The 18735-nt window shown below is 41.6% G+C and overlaps 2 protein-coding genes, 1 non-coding gene and 1 pseudogene across 4 annotated transcripts; 2 read left to right on the top strand and 2 right to left on the bottom strand.

The window, feature by feature from the left end:
• Nucleotides 1–586: 586 nt before the first annotated feature.
• LOC4340367 (mitogen-activated protein kinase kinase 5) lies at nt 587–2148 on the bottom strand. The gene has a single exon (XM_015787958.3). It carries the CDS (start codon nt 2080–2082, stop codon nt 1054–1056), a length of 1029 nt encoding a protein of 342 aa, XP_015643444.1. The 5' UTR covers nt 2083–2148; the 3' UTR covers nt 587–1053.
• An 814-nt stretch (nt 2149–2962) lies between these two features.
• On the bottom strand, nt 2963–6528 carry LOC4340366 (DNA-dependent metalloprotease WSS1). Of its 2 annotated transcripts, XR_001546863.3 has the most exons (6): nt 6220–6528; nt 5876–6071; nt 4706–5221; nt 3939–4153; nt 3324–3604; nt 2963–3213 (listed from the first exon to the last, which is right to left on the bottom strand). XR_001546863.3 is itself a non-coding variant. In XM_015787957.3 (5 exons), the coding sequence occupies exons 1-4, from the start codon at nt 6375–6377 to the stop codon at nt 3965–3967; spliced, it is 1059 nt and encodes a 352-aa protein (XP_015643443.1). In that variant the 5' UTR covers nt 6378–6528; the 3' UTR covers nt 3248–3604; nt 3939–3964. The 2 variants fall into 2 exon arrangements, 1 of the variants encoding a protein (XP_015643443.1); XM_015787957.3 differs by lacking the exon at nt 2963–3213 and having other exon boundaries at nt 3248–3604.
• Nucleotides 6529–7833: 1305 nt separating this feature from the next.
• TRNAK-UUU (transfer RNA lysine (anticodon UUU)) lies at nt 7834–7906 on the top strand. The gene has a single exon. It is a non-coding gene; the product is annotated as a tRNA-Lys (tRNA).
• A 3701-nt stretch (nt 7907–11607) lies between these two features.
• On the top strand, nt 11608–14363 carry LOC136356902 (uncharacterized; annotated as a pseudogene).
• Nucleotides 14364–18735: the final 4372 nt, after the last annotated feature.

Here is an 18735-nt window from a genome sequence, read left to right as displayed (position 1 = left end):
TTTGACTGTCCGAATTTTTTTTATAATTAGTATTTTTATTGTTGTTAGATAATAAACATGATTAATACTTTATACGTGACTTGTCTTTTTAATTTTTTTCATAATTTTTTTAAATAAGACGGGCGGTCAAACGTTGGACACGGAAACCCAGGGTTTGTCTTTTTTTTTTTGGGACGGAGGGAGTACATCTGTCCCAAAGTATAAATATTTCGGTCAGATTCATAACTAAACGTTGTTATATTTTTGGACAGAGGGAATAGGCCATAAAATTATGATATTTTACACTAAGCTGGTTTATCACTAGTACGTGTTGTCAAAAACAAGCAGCAAATGCACAGGCACGGCTCTATCTTTTCTACCTCACCTGTCGTGATATCACACCAATCTGTAGCACTACTAAAAAGGAGCATCGAATAGCCCCAAAAGTAGCCGAAAATATGCTCATGTTAAAAAGGCATAATCTGAAGAATTATGGGACAGGAAAAGCATTAAAGCAAGTGTTCAAAAGCAACCATGCACACATAATATTATCCTTACACAGAATGAATAAAGAGAGTGTATTCTTTTTTTTCCTCCAAAAAAAACATAGAGAAAGTAATCTCAATATAGAACCCAATTAGGCAAGAGAACACATAGTAGAATCCAAAGAACCACTTTGAAGAGTGGCAACTTGCACACTATCATCATTAAGCAGCTTACCACTAACAAGCAAAATATCGTGGAAATGGAGTAAAAAAAATCTGCTACTTGTACAGTGGAAATTTTCGTTTCTAAGGGAATTTTATGGCAAATTGGCTAACAAGTGGGATTATGTCTGTACTTGATCTCGTAGAAAAAAAAATCCTTTGTACAAACCAGATTTACTCAATATTTGATCATCATTGTGAATAAAACAACATCAAAGAACAGTAGAGAGGAAGAACCTTGAGTTGGGGCAGCAGCAATGGATGAAAACGATCATGGTGTTTGAAGAACACTCGAAAATGGATTGGCTATGAAGAACTTGATGAGATGGAAATGGAGTTTGACACGATGACCGGATGGAATTGGCAGTCACGACGATGGCGGCGGGGCGGCGAGTGGCTGTGGCTGCGGTCCGGCGACGAACGGGTGCTGCATCAGCTGCGCGGCGGACGGCCGCTTCGCCGGATTCTTCTGAAGGCAGTAGCCGACGAAGCTTCTGAACTCCGGCGAGACGGCGGCGGGCGGCTCGGGAGGGTCGGAATAGCAGATGGCGCACATGAGCGCGGCCCAGTCACCCTGCTTGCCAAGATTCTCACCGAAGGGGAATTTTCCCATGTAAAACTCTAGGATGCTGAGGCCGAAGCTCCAGATGTCGCCGGCGTAGCCATCGTAGGCGCCGTCGTTGAGGTCGGTGTTGATGCGCTCGGGGCTCATGTAGGCGATGGTGCCGACGGAGGAGTTGCAGGGATCCATGGTCTGGTTGAGGATGCGGCCGACGCCGAAGTCGGCGATCTTGACGCGGCGCGCGGAGTCGATGAGGAGGTTGGACGGCTTGATGTCGCGGTGGACGATGTGGCGGCGGTGGAGGTAGGCGATCCCGGAGAGCACCTGGCGCGCGACGTCGGCGAGGAACCGCTCGTCGGCGATGCGGCGGCCGTCGAGGGACCCGCCGTCCATGTACTCGAGCAGGATCTGCAGCTCGCCGCCGCGCTCGTACATGTCGTGGCACCGCACCACCGCCGGGTGCTCGGCGGTGCGGAGGATGGCGATCTCGCGCGCGATCTGGCGCCGCACCGCGTCGTCGTGGTTGCCGTAGAGCACCTTGAGCGCGTACTCCTTGCCCGTGCCGCGGTGGCGCACCATCCACACCGTCCCCCCTGCCCCGCTCCCCACCCGCCTCACCCGTTCCAGCTCCTCCAGCGGCGGCGGCGGCGCGGCCCCCGCCGACGCCAGTGGGTGCATCGCCCCTCCCGCGGGAGGCGCGGACGTCGTCGTCGTCGCCGCCGGCGGGAGCGGGAGCGGCACGGCGAGCGACGTCGGCGCGTCGCGCTGCGGCATCGGGAGGGTGAGATCCGGGCGACGGCGAGCCCCCCGCCCCGGCATGTCGCCCGCACGCATCGCCGCTCGCGTCGAGAGGAGGAGGAGGCGAGCTCGCCTCTTCTTGGAGAGGAGAGGAGAAGAAGCAAACGGAAATGGATCGAGATCGATCGATGAGATGAGATGCTCTCTGCTTTGAGATGAAAAGAAAAAAAGAAGGGAAAAAAGAAAAGGAAAGAGAAGAAAACGAGATTTGAGAGGGGAAGAAAAAGAAATAATTAACTATTTACCACTCTTACAATTAGTGATAAATGATTTATCATTAGATCTTTATGTCATAGAAACATGATAACTAAATTTTTAATTGTCACATCTTAAAAATGGCGAATAGTTAAATGCTAAAAAAAAAAGCGAAAGAAGAAACAAATAAAGAGAAAACGAGATGCGTGACGAATACTGGCGCCGCGATGATTATCGGGTTATCAACTCTTGGTGGTGAGGTTGATGGGTTTCGGATTACTGGAGATTTCGATGGATGGATGGAGTGGAGATTTCGATGGATGGATGGAGAGAAGCTACAGCGACGTACTGTACCGTATAGTAGTATGTATACAAGGTGTAATTTAGTTTACTATAAATATCCTCTTGATTAGGAGTAATATGATTGTCCTTGCATATGTTTTTATTAGCCGTTTCGTAGCTCCGTTGATTAGCTTTTGTTAATGATGCATTTGCAAAAAGGTTGCTATATGGATAATCAAGTGGAACGGTCTAGATTTTGCACATCGTGTTGCTTGAGATCATTGGAGGGGTACTCTTTTGCACCTGCAAGGTGATGAAGTGAATTCCTTTTGAAACAAAGGAATCTGGAGTAGGATTTGTGTGAATCGAATCAAATTCCTATGAACATGTAAAATTCCTTTGTTTCAAAAGGAGCCAGTGTTGGTTTCGCTCGAGATTCTACCACGGGAATGATTTTAAGAAATTTGTTAATCGTTACACAAGTGATAAAGCTCACTCCCCCATTGGGCTTTGACCATACAATGTCAACTTGTCAAGTCATTGGCAGTTGGCACCCAACCAAGAGCAAACCCAAAGCTGCCAAATGGAGAAATTAGACGAGGACGAATAAAAAGTCAACGACCTTAGTTGATTAGAATGAAGTGACAGCTTATATCGCTCAACTGCAGCAACAGCGACTCATGATAGTACCTGGTTAAACATGCACGGTTGCATTATCTAAGCATGTGAAAACACCATTGCAATAGATAATGCAGTAAGGACAATTGTGTTGCCATCACAAGTTCAGAGCCAAAACATACCAGCGTGCTCGGTCATGCTTCAGGACTTCAGGAGCAGGAAGGATTGAAAATGGTTCAAGCGTTAGCTGCTCCCAGAGGGAGCTTGGGATATGTCAGATGTTTCCAATAGGTGGTTCTCTCTATACACATGATGTGATCCACGAAAGAGGGAATGCTTTAGATAGTAAATTACACATCTGATTCGTTATGCAGAAGTGCAATGGGGTAACAGATAGAACTGCTGATGGGAACGAATTTGTGTATCCACAATTCAGCAGATGGCTGTCCAAAATTCTGTAGTCCTGCAATAACCACATGAAATTGTTGTTACAATAATACAATTCAGTTAAGTGGATAGAGATTTATGGAGCGAATGAATGTAACTACATAAGCAAATCTGGGTCAAAAAGATAGCTATGGTGCAACACCACCAAACTGTATATTACGAATTGAATACAGAAAGAAAGTCAGCTTGATAGGCCAAGATAAATTTGTTAGTAGGTGAGTGCAGAAAGAAGGTCACTTAACTGTACTTCTATACCATTAGTGGATATGTTTAATCCACCAACATGAAAGCAAAAAATTGCCTCCAAAAGAAAATTAAATTTAATGTGCCTACAATGTAGTGGTACTTACCATATTAATGCAAGCTTCAATGTAGATCAATCATAGCTTGGACAATATGTGGCTGCAGGTGGTCCATGTGAATATCTCCATTGATCGCATGCTGAACATTTGTCAATCTTAGTACTGTTTTCTAGAGTACAGAATTTACAGGACCAGGTTGCATATTTGGCCTTCGTGGTTTTAGGTTTAGCTGCGCTACAAACTTCACAGATTGGTGCCAGAGGCTACAAAAGTATTAGAAATGAAGAGAATTAATAATTATAATGTTCAAATAACCTTTCTCAGACAATAAATTTTAGCAAAGCGAGAAAAATGCCTCTGGTAAAGAAACAACACACCAGGAAAAGTGTATTCAGTATGCACAAAATATAAAAGGGGCTACGAAATAAGGTTAAGTTTGCACACGAAAATAAAGAAAAGCAATAGAAAAGGCTCAACATTCAGGCAAAGAAACAACGTCAAAGCCCTTCTCTTGTATGATACATTAATATATGGCATTTCTGTGCCATTTATCAGAAGCTGTCCAAATGGAATTTGGTTTTTCATATGTTTGAATTACATCTATGCAGTAATGTAATACTTTCAGGCATACAAAGCACTTAAGTATGTGGATAATTGGATACCGTTCGAATATTTGTAATTTACAAGTCCACCATAATGAGTGGACTTCAAAAAATATGCTGGAAGGTCAGTATGAAATCTATCCAGTGAAAAATAACCCCATTTAAAAAGGTTTATCTGTTATAGAAACTCCTTGCTTACAAAAGAAAACATACCTGATTTAGAAGTGTGCAAGCAACACACTCCCATAGAGAACTATCTCCTGCATCGGTTGTTATCCTACAAGAAGAGGATCCATTCTGTGCTGCTGTGGGAAATCCCGAAGATGTGCTGGGATTCTCAGAACTGCTAGAAAAGCCATCCTTTGTGCTTTTCCCAAGCTGCGTTGGCAAGTTAGGTGTATCCTCAAGAATAACAACGTCTTCTGAATCATCAATGCCAGATTGATCGTGCGATCCACACCACAAATCGTCATACATTCTCCTTTCAGCAGCCATTGCAGCGGCTTGTATTGGACTAAGAGCACTCATAATATCATTATTTCCACCAAGCTTTCTAGGACCGGATGGCAAAAGAGCTCCATTCCTTGCCCGTTTCTGTGCTGCAGCTAATGTTGCTTGCCTTAAAGATGGTGGCGGTGGGTGTACTGTAAACCCACCTAACCGCCGACCTGTACCATCAAATCCTTGGCCTGATCCAGTGATACCCTTGGAAACAAGTTCTTCACATTCCTGAATGGTTTTTCCATAAATAGCATAAGCTTAAGACAGTAGGCTGAATAAGGATGGGCTATTGAGCTTTCAGTTAAATTCGATGCAATGAACACACCAGTTCTTAAGCTACAACTTTTCCTTGCAGGAATTACTGTCGTAGCACAGGTAAATCTTTTTTGTGCTTCTATGCAAACCACGACTAAGTGCATACTTGCTCTATTGCCCACTCCAATCCCAGCTCCATCAGAAACTAATAGTACAACGCAATATAGCTGGTTCCTACCTCTACAATCTATATAAAGTATATGTATGCACTCTACACATGTGCTGAAGAGACCGATTCCATCTATTTTATGGCTGATTTAGCATGATTTTGATTAAAACATTAACAATCAAGCTGGATGATGTTTGATTCTATAAAATAACCTGAATTACCACTCTGTGGGATATTCTCCAACTTGCGAGGGACTATGGATACTTCCCACTTTCTATGCCAGATAGACCCTAAATGCAGCATCGACACAACTCTGAATTCCCAGTTTTATACAAGAGCACCACATTGAGCAATACATCTACTACTCGTATGTTCGATTGTTCACGACATCTAGAGATGGAATCATAAAAATTAGTTTCAATCACCACACAATCATACAAAATAAAAAATCTATGTACCTTGCGGAGCTCATCCCAGAGCTTGTAGAACTGCGCGTCGTGGGGGCCCCGCGCGATGTGGCAGAGCTCGTGGAGCATGGTGTCGAGCACCTCCTCGTAGGGGATGAAGTCGTAGTCCCGTCCCGCGTGCCGCAGCCGCAGCTTCACCTCGACTCCCCCGCCGACGTTGAGCCCCAGCAGCCTCGGGTTCTTCGGCCTGATCCCCCAACAACCAAATCAGACATCCGCAACAAAACCGATCAATCTCCCCGCAAAAAAAAAAACAAACAAAAAAAACCGATCAATCGATCGGGAACGAGACAGAGATTGACGAGGAGGAGGCTACGGCTAGGGTTCGCGCTTACGAGAACTCGGAGAGGACCTTGACGCGCCACTTGCGGCGGCGCATGATGGGCTGGACCTGCTTGGCGACGCGGTCGAGGAGCGCGCGGGCGGCGGGCTCGTCGGGCTTTCTCTTGAGCGCGCGGATCTCCCACACCTTGTGCAGGTCCCCGACCTCCATCGCCGCCACCGCCGCCGCCGCCGCCGCCGCCGGCGGTTGAATCGGATTGGGGCGCGTGCGGCGGAGGAGGAAGAGGAATCGATGGGGTTCGCCGCCTTCGAGAGGAAGGAGGAGGAATTTTGGGGGGCGAGTTTTTGAAACCGGTGGGTGCAAAAGCAAAGTGGAGCGACTTTTCGGTTTTCTCACGACGAAAGGAAAGGACTCAGAATTTGATTCTGGCATTTAATCCTTCCGTTCCCGAATATAATTTTGGTTGGATGTAACCTAAATCTAACGAAAATTAAGGGAGTATCTGTTTTTAGTCTTAGAGTAGTTTTTATGTTTTTTTAGTTGAAAATATTAATATTTTTTAAAAAAATTTATTAAGGTTATAGAAGTTTGAGGTAGAAAAGGGTTAAAGTGATTTATGATATGAAATGAAGGCTCCATCAAAATATAAGAGATTTTAACAAGTGTGGTATATTTATTTAGAGTAAATTTCATAAAAAAACCATGTTTTATGTTAAAGTTGTGGAAAACCACATGTATTATAACGTGTGGTATATAATCATACTTTTCATGGTCTTAATGTTTCACAAAACTCCATCTTTATCAAAATTAAAACCTTGATAAAGTTTAGCATATCTTAAATAAATTTTTGAAAGTAGTAAAGAATTAACCTATCAATCTTAGTCAATTACTAAAAAAATTAAAAATTTTATATACACTATGTTTTTAAATTATAAGTAAATTCACGCTCAAAATGCATAAGTGTGAAGTTCTGTAAAACTTTAAAACCATTAAGTAATAATACTTAAGTTAGGTGCCACATATCATGATACGTGTGATCTTTTACAACTTTAATCATAAAAATGAGGTTTTCTTAAATTTACTCATATATTTATTAATTTTATTTTTAAAATGTTTAATTTATTTCTACAATCATGAAATATTTTTCAACTAATCTGTAAAAGTAACATGTAGAATTCACAAAAATGTGTTTTGGAAACTGCTAAAATTTGATCTTTCCTGAAGTCCGAACATTGCAGTGCTGATATTACTGCGCATAGTTTGCCAAGTCACTGCCCTGCTGGGACGCTGGATAGATATATGCTCGCCGTGATTTCACCAAATCGATCGATCAAAACGACGCGCGGAATTTTGCCTTTGTTTTGACTAGCGACATCTCATGTTTGTAAGCTGTAAGCCTGTAATAAGATTGTGAATAATGGTTTTATGGTTCAATTTTTTCTATTCGATTTTTCTTTAGGTTGATTTTAGTTTGATCTTCAAAGATTGAATTTTAGGTGGGGTGGGTTTCTAAGTGTGAACTACATTAATTGGAGAGGAGGAGGATGCTAGTAGAGATTTTGTTTCAACTAATACTTCTGTTTTCTGGAAGTGATGGATGATCGTCCCCTGTTGCGAATGGCCTCATAACATTTTATAAAATGTAATTATACAATTCGTCATAATAGCCGTCCTAGCTCAGTCGGTAGAGCGCACGGCTTTTAACCGTGTGGTCGTGGGTTCGAATCCCACGGACGGCGTTGGACATTTATTTTTTTACATTTCTGAGTGATTTACATTCATTTTCACTTTTGCATGTTCTGAAATTTACACGGTGTACTACCTCCTGCTCATGGCAGCCAACTCCATGGGTGTGTGCAGTGGATCAGGGCCCCTGCTCAACCTGACCGTCGCTGGAGCAGACCAGCTGGAAGACGTTCAAGATCGAGAACGATTTCACGCTGGAGGAGGAGAGGATCTGAGAAGAGTGATTAGCAGCAATATATGTTGTGCTGTCTTGCTTAATTACCTTGTAATTAAAAAATATATCTTGTACTAATAATTTTACTATACTGGTATACAGTGGTCTGAGTATTTGTGCGACTAAATTTAATATTGTATTTGTGCGACTAAATTTAATATTGTGTAATACTGTAATAGGTTCAACTTCAAACTTAATTAATAAATTTATTCAATTTAAGGATGCTATGATATGTTTAGGAACTTAGCTTTCGAAACATTTTTTTAAGGGAAAAAGGATCGGATTCACATAATAAATCTAGACCAACATTCTTCTCACATGGAATGGTTGATGCATGGGCATCCTATGTGTACCTATGCTAAACCAACCTATATATTCAACATGCCTTAGGCCGAGTTATTTTCAGCTATTTGGCTGACTACACGTGAAATGAGCTGGCCCATTAGTTTATGATCAATTGGGTATTAATTCTTATATATGAAGTAGCAAAATTGATTTATTTTTTTATAAAGAAACTTTTAATATATAAAGTTTTCTAAAAACACATCATTTAATAGTTTAGAAAGCGACTCATGATTAACGAAGAAGTCGCTCTCCCTTTAAGTAGATTAAAACGGGGCTTTACTCAATGTCTCTCACTCATTGTCACTTCCAACAAAAACTCCCTCTGTCCAAGTAAACCCAACTTATGGTTAATGTGGGCAACTTATATAGTAGGAAAAAAAGAACCTTTTTAGATGGAGGGATTAACTATTTCTAAATCCTATCATATAATATAAATTAATATCTTTGTGATTTTTTTATGTAGAGTACCCTAATGTTGGTATAGCAAAAGGTTCATGATAGATATGCTTGGTGTCACTACTACAGAAAAGATATTATGTACCGGTTAGCAAACCCCCTTCCCTGCCGGTTTTCTCAACCGGCACAAGGGAGGTAGCAAAAAGGTGTCGGTTCCTTAAAACCGGCACCTTTTAGGTTCGACGAATAAAAAAAAAGCCGGCTCAATGCGTCGGCTCGATCGAGCCGAGCAGTCCCTCCTCCCACATCCGCAAGAAAAAAAGTTTGGCAACATTCATCTCACAAAATAAATCACTGAATCAAACATTTGAATCAGGCAACATTCATCTCACAAAAAAAAATTGGCAACATTCATCTCACATCAAACATTCATCGATCTCACATCAAACATCATTGAATCAGCATTCATCTCACATCAAACATCATTGAATCATCATTCATCTCACATCAAACATCATCGCAAGCGAAGGAGATGGTTGGGGGTGCTTACCGTCGCCCGTGGGGAGCCCGCCGCCGTCATTGCCGCTGCCTACCCCCCGCCGGATCTGGCGGAGGGGAGGGCTCCGCCGCCGCCGCTGTCTCCCCTCCCGCCGGATCTGGCGGAGGGGAGGTCGCCGCTGCCGCCCGTGAGCCACGCCACCGCCGGATCTGTTGCCGCCCCTCCCGCTATCGCCGACTCCCCTCTGGGCCAGATCCGGCCACTCCGCCTGCCGTCGACGCCGGAAACAACCACCTCGCCCGCCGCTGACGCCGAAACCAACCACCCTGCCCGCCGTTGACGCCTCCCCTCCTGTCGCTGCCGCCTCCCCTCCTACCGGATCTGGCGGAGTGGAGGGCGTGGTCGCCGCTGCCGCCTCCGCCGGCGAGCAGAGAAGGGAGGAAGAGAGAGAAGAGAGCGAGAGAAGGGAGGGAGAGAGAGAGAGCGAGAGAGAGAAGGGAGCGAGAGAAGGAAACCTTATCTCCTCTCGCGTCACCTCGTCGTGGTGGGGCCCGCTGGCTCGGCTTGTGTTATATGGGTGTCGGCACCTATAATATCTTATATTTACAACATATATCTTATATACAAGATTGACCCTCTACATCCTAAAACTCAACGTACAAACATATCACATCACAGTACATTATCAATATTATATCTTAAAGCTCATATAAACATTATATCATTGATTAGCAATTGTTATGTCTTAAAGCTTACTATGTAAATATATCACCACAATTCATTACATTCTGAGCTCAACAAACACAAACATTCAGTAGCCTTTCTGTCTTTCTTTTCCCAGCTAGATATTGTACTTATGCCTTCTTAATCTTGTGAGAGAAATTATCCCTTCTTAAGTAATCTTCACACTATATATCGTATCTCTCCAGTATTATATTAATTATACTAGTAACACGGACAAACAGTGACAGATCCAAGGCTCCATCCAACCAAACCAAAGCAGCATCTCTCCCTGACGACGGCCGGACTCGCTGTCAGCGTAGACAGTGCCATGTCTCCCGGACCAACCGTGTCACGTCAACGCCAAGTCAACATAGTATAAGACCCCGGGAATAACTGAATTTTACTAATTGAATAATCTTGCAAGGTGAAATTGATTAGTCTGCTAGTCTCACGATAATGGGGAACATCCCAGCTAAGGCCTGTTTGGCTGTTTGTGTTTCGATGTGGAATAGGCCCCAAACCCGTCCTTCCGTGGAATGCAGCCCACGCCTGGATCAATTCCCACATCCAGCCCAAATATGCATTTAGCTGTTCGTGTATTGCTGTGTATTGCGGCTCGATCCATGCCGACCCACGGGTGAGAGAATAATCCTCACCCGAGGCCTGGAACTCTCTCGCGTGCACGCCGCAGCTCGCGACTCCTCCTGCACCGCCGCCGCTTTCTCCAAGCCGTCCACCGCCTCCTCGCCGTCCTGCTGCGCCACCGGCGCCGCCGCCTTCTCCGAGCTGTCCACCACGTCCTCGCCATCCTCCTGTGCCGCCGGCGCCACTACCTTCTCCGAGCCATCCACCGCCTCCTCATCGGCCGTCGTCGTCTGTCGCCTCATCGCCGGCGTCGCCCCGGCAGCCTACTCGCTTGATCAAGGTTCAAAGTCCTCTCCTCCTTCTCCTCCTTCATCTCATCTCATTTTCTTTGCCCATCTTCTTTCATCCACTTGTTTTGCTGCTAGGACCTTCAAGATCCGGAAAGTACAGCCATCCTGCTAGGGTTTGACGATCTGCAAGAGAAATATTGGAGACAAGGTATGTCAATGCTTAGAGATATGCAAAGTACAGCCATCCTGAAGGGAACAAAACACGGTAGGGAATCACTAGCTTCGATCTTGTGTCAGTGCAAAGAGATTTTGAGCAGAAATAAACTACAACTAGTAGTTCTCCTCTACACACTGCTGAGACTGTACCACCACCACTGCATGATATACAAATGTATAGCAAGCAGCACACATTACAGTATTTTACACTAACACCATTGAATGCACAAAAGAGCATACTAGCATAGTAGTATAGCACTTCTATTAAACAAAGTGAGTGTTCAGTTCATACACATGCATAATTAGCTTTAATTATTTATGAACATATATAGTGTTGAAACTAAAAACTAGAGTGCTGAAACTTTTTTTTTTCTTTTGCTAACTGCGGTCATCTTAAATATTCAGTATTCCTTCTAGTTAGAAGGTATGAATTCGCTAATTAGGAAGAGAAGAGATGAGGAGGATGAGGAGATTATTATGTTCTGGTTGCCTGCCCTATATCTTTTAACTAGTAATGGAGGGATAGAGAAAAGAGTAAGGCATACTTCAAGTCAGTACGGTGAAGAACAACTCAGAAATATTTTAGAGGGACATGAAAAGATTTGCCTTGTTGCATTCCGCATGGAGCCTAACATATTTAGAGCAATAGCGACATATCTTCGAACAGAACATCTCCTACATGACACGAGAGGTATTACGGTAGAGGAGAAACTTGGATTTTTTTTTTCTTTACATGATATCTCACAATGCGAGCTATGAAGATCTACAACATGAATTCCATCATAGTGGAGAAACGATTCACCGACATATTATGGCGGTTTTCAATGTAATCCCACTTTGACCTATAGATTTATCAAGCAACCTACTGGAGTTGAAACTCACTGGAAGATTAGCATAGATCAACAGTTCTTTCCTTACTTCCAAAATTGCTTGGGGGCTGTCGACGGAACACATGTTCCTATCACCATTTCTCAAGACCTTCAGGCCCCATATAGGAATAGAAAGGGTACCCTAAGTCAAAATGTGATGTTGGTTTGTGATTTTGATCTAAATTTTTCGTTTATATCATCTGGATGGAAGGGATCTGTAACTGATGCTAGGGTTCTTAGGTCAGCCATGCTTAAAGGATTCAATGTGCCTCAAGGCAAATATTATCTCGTTGATGGTGGATATACTAACACGCCATCCTTCCTTGCATCGTACCGTGGAGTTCGATACCATCTGAAGGAATTTGGGCGTGGACAGCAACGACCAAGAAATTATAAGGAGTTGTTCAATCATAGGCATGCCATATTGCGGAGTCACATAGAGAGAGCAATTGGTGTTCTTAAGAAACGGTTCCCTATTTTAAAAGTTGGAACGCATCATTCTATTGAAAACCAAGTGAAGATTCCAGTTGCCACAGTGGTGTTCTACAATCTTATACGGATGCTTAATGGGGATGAGGGTTGGTTCAATCACCAAGGAAGCAACATATCTCCAGAACAGTTTATTGATGTCCCTGAAGGTGACGACGAATATAGTAATGATGTGATGTCCCTTAACAGTCAAGTAGATGATGGAAACACGGTTAGAGATATGATAGCCCTAAATATGTGGAATGACTACAGTCATAACTTGTCTTAATAAATGTGAGTCTTAACTGGTCTCATGAAATATTTTGCTTTTGTATTTGCATCATGATGTTTTTGCATGCTTAAATTTGATAACGGTTTTTTTTTATTCGCAGCAACAATATTTGGAAGAGGGTCCCCAAAGTTCAATTTAATCCAAGCTGCAGCTGTCCAAAGAAAGCCATCTCCAAAGATTTCAAGACATCAAAAGAAAAAGGCATCGCCAAAAGGTATGGGCTTTTTCTTGTCATGTTAAATGCACATATGGGCTTCTCAAGTTCAGTAGGTTGATAGATTAAAAACATGTAATTATCTGTAGCTTATGTGTGGTTCTCTATTCCAACTGTACTTGATCGTTCAAGAGCTAGTTGGAATGCAGGACTTGAAAAAGCTTTGGTTGACCTACTACATGATCACAACAACGACTGCTATAGGAGTCAGAATGGGTGGTCCACAGAAGCATGGAACTGAATAGTCAAATCCTTCCATGAGAAGTTCCCCTATGTCAATTTTACAAAGGTTCAAATTCAAGACAAAGAGAGAGAGTTGAAGAGGGAATATAGAGTTCTAAAAGAAGCGAGAAAACAAAGTGGTGTGTCCTAGGATGATAAGCTGTGCAGGATTGAAGGAGATGAAGCTGTTTGGAATAACATCATTATTGTGAGATTTCTTGTCTCTCGTTGCTGTTAATTCTTGTTAAATTCTTAAATATAGTTCTTGCTTTAATTTCATTTGCTAATTACTTTTCTTTCTGGTATTCAATAAACAGTCTCATCCTAAGGCCAAAAAATTCCGGAATAAATCTTTCCCATTGTTTGAGGCTTTAGGAGAGCTATATGATGGTATGTCACCATTGTTGAATCTTTATTTTCCTACCAGCTAAGCATGTTCTATTCAGTTCTCCTAAACATTACTTGACTTCACTTTCTGTTGTGGGACACTGCCGAGAGAACCATGAACTTCACCTCCATTGCCCCTTCCCAAGTTCCTATCACACAGCCTTTTCAAGTTCCTGTCACACAACCTTCTCATATTCCTCTCACACAGCCTTCTCAAACTTCTCAAGCTACTGTCACACAACATTATATGGGAGAAGATGAGAATTTCCCTTTTGACTCTCATGTACACAATGCTGAAAGTGATGATGACGACCTGAGAATAGTGGAACAGCCAATTGCAAGTGATGCCGCTACAAGGTCAAGAATGGGAAAAAGAGTTGCAAGTGCAACAAACAAGCATGCTGGTACAAGTGACAAAACAGAAAAGGCAACACAAAGGCGTCGCCAGGATGGGAAAGTTGTTGAGATGATGGGAAAATTTCTGGAATTTAAAGAGAAGCAAGCCGAGACTGAAATTATGCAGCAGGAAAGGGCAAGAAGTAATGTGCATGAGGATGAGTTCCCGATCCCAGTATGCATTGCTGTTGTGGACAGCATGGAAGATATGTCGGATGATGAGAAGGTCCTGGCTTATGATGTCTTCAAAGATCCACAAAACATGGCCATTTTCATGATTGCAAAAGACTCTACACGACTCAAGTGGTTAAGGAGGAAGATTACAACTGCGTAAATCTGGTACTGCTCCTTTTGTCTTGTTATTGCCTCTATGAAACTGATGAATATATTAATTAGTACTACACTTTAATCATATTAAACAGTTGGATTTTGTTTGTTGTATCACCTAAAACTTCAATTCAGTGATGCTCAGCAAAACTATTTTTTGGGGGTAAATGTTGAGCAGATTGGCAGATGATACATTTGTAGTTTTCACATTGTAGCATCACCTGAGATGCAGGTGTATTATTTATGCTAAAAATGATGCTCATTATGCCTTACATATTATTCATGCTCTTTTGTTTTTTGGGGAGTGTAAACTTTTATATACATATATTCTAATATATTATTGTTGCTCTCTCCGGGTGAGCAGTACTGGGCTCTGAAAGCATGATTTGAATTTGCTGAATGAATGATAACACTGATACTTGGAGTGAGCTTATTTATTCAAATTTGAAGATGCACAGAGTGAATTTGTTTAAATGTACTACATCCGTTCCAAAATATAAGCATTTCTACTTATTTATCAAGATATAGCTTGTAAAATGCACAATTAATTTCATCTTGCTCCAACTTTTCTTAGTCCCTTAGGCTCCGTTCGTTTGTGTGATATAGGGTGAGAAAGCACCTCGTTTTCCGCGCGCACGCTTCCCAAACTACTAAACGGTGCGTTTTTTGCAAAAAAATTTCTATAGGAAAGTTGCTTTAAAAAGTCATATTAATTCATTTTTGAAATTTAAAATAGTTAATACTCAATTAATCATGCGCTAATGGCTCACCTCGTTTTGCGTATCTTCCCAATCTCCTTCTCCTCAAACACACCCTTAGTGCTCTTGTCCTAGGAATTTGCAAGCTTCCTTATTAGCTCTTTTCTCTAGTTTCTCTCTGTTGCTAGCAGTCAGTTTGCCACGGCAGATATGGAGCCAATTAATCTTTTGCCTTGTACTTTGTTTCAGGTGATGCATGGAAAAAAGATGCAATGGAAAGTAGGGAGATATGCTGCTGTTGGAGTTGTCTATCTTTTGCTTGGATGTTTCATGTCAAAGAAATTATTCATAGATGGAACACCTAGTAGACTTTAAATTAAACCTCTGTGGTAGACTTAGCTATCAAAGTTATTTATTACTGTCATATATGCTTGGATGTGTATGTCTGGTGTGTGCTGTTTCTACCTGGAAGATTTGTGTTGAATCAATTATTCTAGTTCACCTATAAATATTTCATGGATCAGTAACAAGTTCATCCATGCGCATGCATGTTAATTTCTCTATTTTCTTTGTGAAATTCTACTCTTGTGTTTTTTTTAAATTTTTAAAGCAGGATTTTTAGAATTACAGATGGATATACATGTTGGATTTTCTATTCTGGTATTTTATTTCTTAGGTTTTTCTGTATTTTTTATATTATTTTTTTACTTAACAAACGAGACCTAAAAGGTAAACCTAGCTCTGCCCAACTCTTCATGCATACCCTTAGCTTAGCTAGCACTACGTACTTGCTGTGGAGTCAAACCTGGGCATTACCGGTCGAACCACCAGCCCCCCCTTATATCGAATCATGCTGTGTATTGGGTGGGTGGTGTGGATTCACTCAATACACGGGTGGAACTATTCACACATGTATAATATACACAGGCAGCCAAACGAGGCCTAAATCTTTATTTTTTTCTTAGTTAATCTTATTCAGCGATGCTGCTCGATATGAATGCATGCTCTCACTTAACTTCAGAGTTAGCTAGTTAGCTGTAATGGACTAGCTAGTGGGTGTATATATTACTAGTACATATTGTCATACTGACAAGCAGCTTGCTAGTAGGAAATTAAACCGAATAGAAGCTGTCTCACAAACAGCCGCGATGAAAAAGACAAATCCTTACCTTGGAGATTACCCGGAAACGTTAATTACTCGATCAGCCTTTGTTTCAAGAGCTTCTGGTAGCTAGCTAGCTTGTTGCAGAACCTCCAACTCTCTCGTATAAATAGTTCAGAGTCTCACTTAAATTATAGAATCCAGAAAATGCAATAAGTTGGAAGACCCTACTTCTTCAGTTCATAACCAGTTGGCTACTTGCTACTTATCAGAATCTTAATATTCTCAAACAAGACCTTGACACACTTGTACAACGATTAGGTACAGATGCTACAATGTTATTTCCATGTATGAGCGGCGGTGTATGCGGGTTATTTCTCTGTAAGATCGGTATAGATTCACTCAATATGTGTTGCATTGTTCGGTCATAATGAATGCATATAGAGAGACAAAGCACTCATATGAAACAAAACAATAAATATATATAACATAAACATATTGTTATTCGATCCTAGCAGGCTTGATACGGTATACTATTCAACATAGAGCCATTAGACACGGTTAAGTCAATAGTCATCGATCTCTACATCGTGTCTATCGGGCAACAATCACATACATTATATTAAACTATAAAAAGTACCCGTCGGTTGCAACGGGTAAATGCTATTTTAATTTTATTGTTGTTATATATACGGTTTAGCTAGGATAAAATTCACTATGGGAACCCACTTGGATATTCTTTTTAGAAAATCATAAAGTCTGTATTTAATCTTAAGTTAGCATGCAAGTTTTTTTAAAAAAAGAAAATTCTTATACGACTCATTTTGTATTTTCCAAAAGCAAATGAGCTTAAAATCTAACTTAAACACGGATCTATATTTCTAAAAGCGAACGAACTTAAAAACCAACTCAAACACGTATGACATGCCAAAATACCGGTAAAAATATCTTCAATTTTTATAATAGTAGAGGTAGAGAAGAGATATGCATATATTCTTTTTTGAAACCATATTATATATGCATATAGCAGTATATAAGTACTACCATCATGTAGGAGTATTTGCCAGGCGTACAGCTAGCAGCTAGCGAGTGGCACCAACCAGTGTAGTAGTGTACACAGCCACTGCCACTGAGATGGAGCCTAGAGGCTTATTTGGCTCCAGGAGGGAAGCAGCCTCCTCTGCTGCTACCTGCAGCCGTCGTCGTAGTCTCAATGTCGTCTTCTTCTTCTTCTTCCCGCTGCTCATTGTCGCGGCGGCGGCCGGCAACACAACGGCGGCGGCGGCCGCGGCGGCGGCGAGGGTGGCGGTGGACGTCGGGGTGATACTGGACCTGGCGACGGCGCTGGGGAAGAAGAGCATGCTGAGCATGGAGATGGCGCTGGAGGACGTGTACGCGGCGCACCCGGAGTTCGCCACCCGCGTCGCGCTGCGCGCCAGGGACTCCCGCGGCGACGTCGTCGCCGCCGCGTCTGCAGGTATATACACTTGCTTCGACACTTCGACGACATTGGTAGCTAAGCTAGCTCTAGTACTGAAGTGACTAAGCAATCGCCTAATCATGAAGTGCTTTACTTAATGACGTGATTACATTTGGCGTTGTTTACGGTCCCATCATTTGGCTTATTTAAAGAATAAGACAAACGATATATTTGCAAATAAAATATAATTTGTGAATAAAACTTTTATATATGTGCTCGTAGCGATCTAAAAATCAAGGGTAAAAAATAAACTTTCATGAAAAAACTCTAAAATCGACTCCGAATAAAAGGTTAAAAATTTAAAATTTGACTGATAAGTATATATAAGCATAAGTGATAAGTGAAAAAAGATAAGGCTGGTAATATGTGATGACAGTTGTCGCTGCTCTTCTTTTTCTTCTAAAAAAAGTTTTTCTGTTCTTTTTTATTGGGAGAAAATTGAAAAGTGTGCGGACTGCGGACTAAGAGGGTGTTTAGAAGAGAGGGACTAAACTTAAGTCCCTTTCTCCAAAAAATAAGTCCCTAGTCCCTTTCTCCCAAACACCCCCTAAAAACTAGACATCAGACTGAGCATCGGCCAGAACACTAGCTTAACTAATTATGAGGACAGAGAATACATATTCTAAAGTTCTAATGTATGATTTATTATGAACGAAATTGAGATTATGATAATTATTCGATTTTAAACACAAAATAATTAATAAATATTAAAATTTTTAAAAGTTGAATTTCAAGTACTAATCTTTTAGAAAATCATACAGTTTAGAAAAATATTTCTATGATAATCCATAATACATAAGAGGAAATTAAAAAATGCACCTAAAACGTACGTAAGCACAAATACAGATGGATCGAACTCAACGTGCAATAATTAATTAAACACTCTACTGCACCCCAGTACAATATATAAAGGAAGAATCTATCACCTAATCCATGCATTGGACTGTTAATAGTTCTTTTAAGCTGCTCACTTACCTCTCTCGATCAAGTGGTAATACTTTGATCAGTTAATTCTAGCCAGCCTTGATCCATTGTCTACGATATTGTTGCCAAATTGCATTCACGTGAACTTGGTTAGCTAAAAAAAAAGCTAACAAAA

Source organism: Oryza sativa, chromosome 6, assembly GCF_034140825.1.
Source record: "Oryza sativa Japonica Group chromosome 6, ASM3414082v1".
Lineage (NCBI taxonomy): Eukaryota > Viridiplantae > Streptophyta > Magnoliopsida > Poales > Poaceae > Oryza > Oryza sativa.
This window is presented reverse-complemented; position numbering and strand designations above follow the sequence as displayed.

Coding starts and splice junctions, on each gene's coding strand:
- LOC4340366 (XM_015787957.3), bottom strand. CDS start 6,377: ATGGAGGTCGGGGACCTGCACAAGGTGTGGGAGATCCGCGCGCTCAAG. Junction 6,072..6,219: donor AAGGTCCTCTCCGAGTTCTC/GTAAGCGCGAAC, acceptor TTGGGGGATCAG/GCCGAAGAACCCGAGGCTGC. Junction 4,154..4,705: donor CTTGCACACTTCTAAATCAG/GTATGTTTTCTT, acceptor ATACTTTTGTAG/CCTCTGGCACCAATCTGTGA.
- LOC4340367 (XM_015787958.3), bottom strand. CDS start 2,082: ATGCGTGCGGGCGACATGCCGGGGCGGGGGGCTCGCCGTCGCCCGGAT.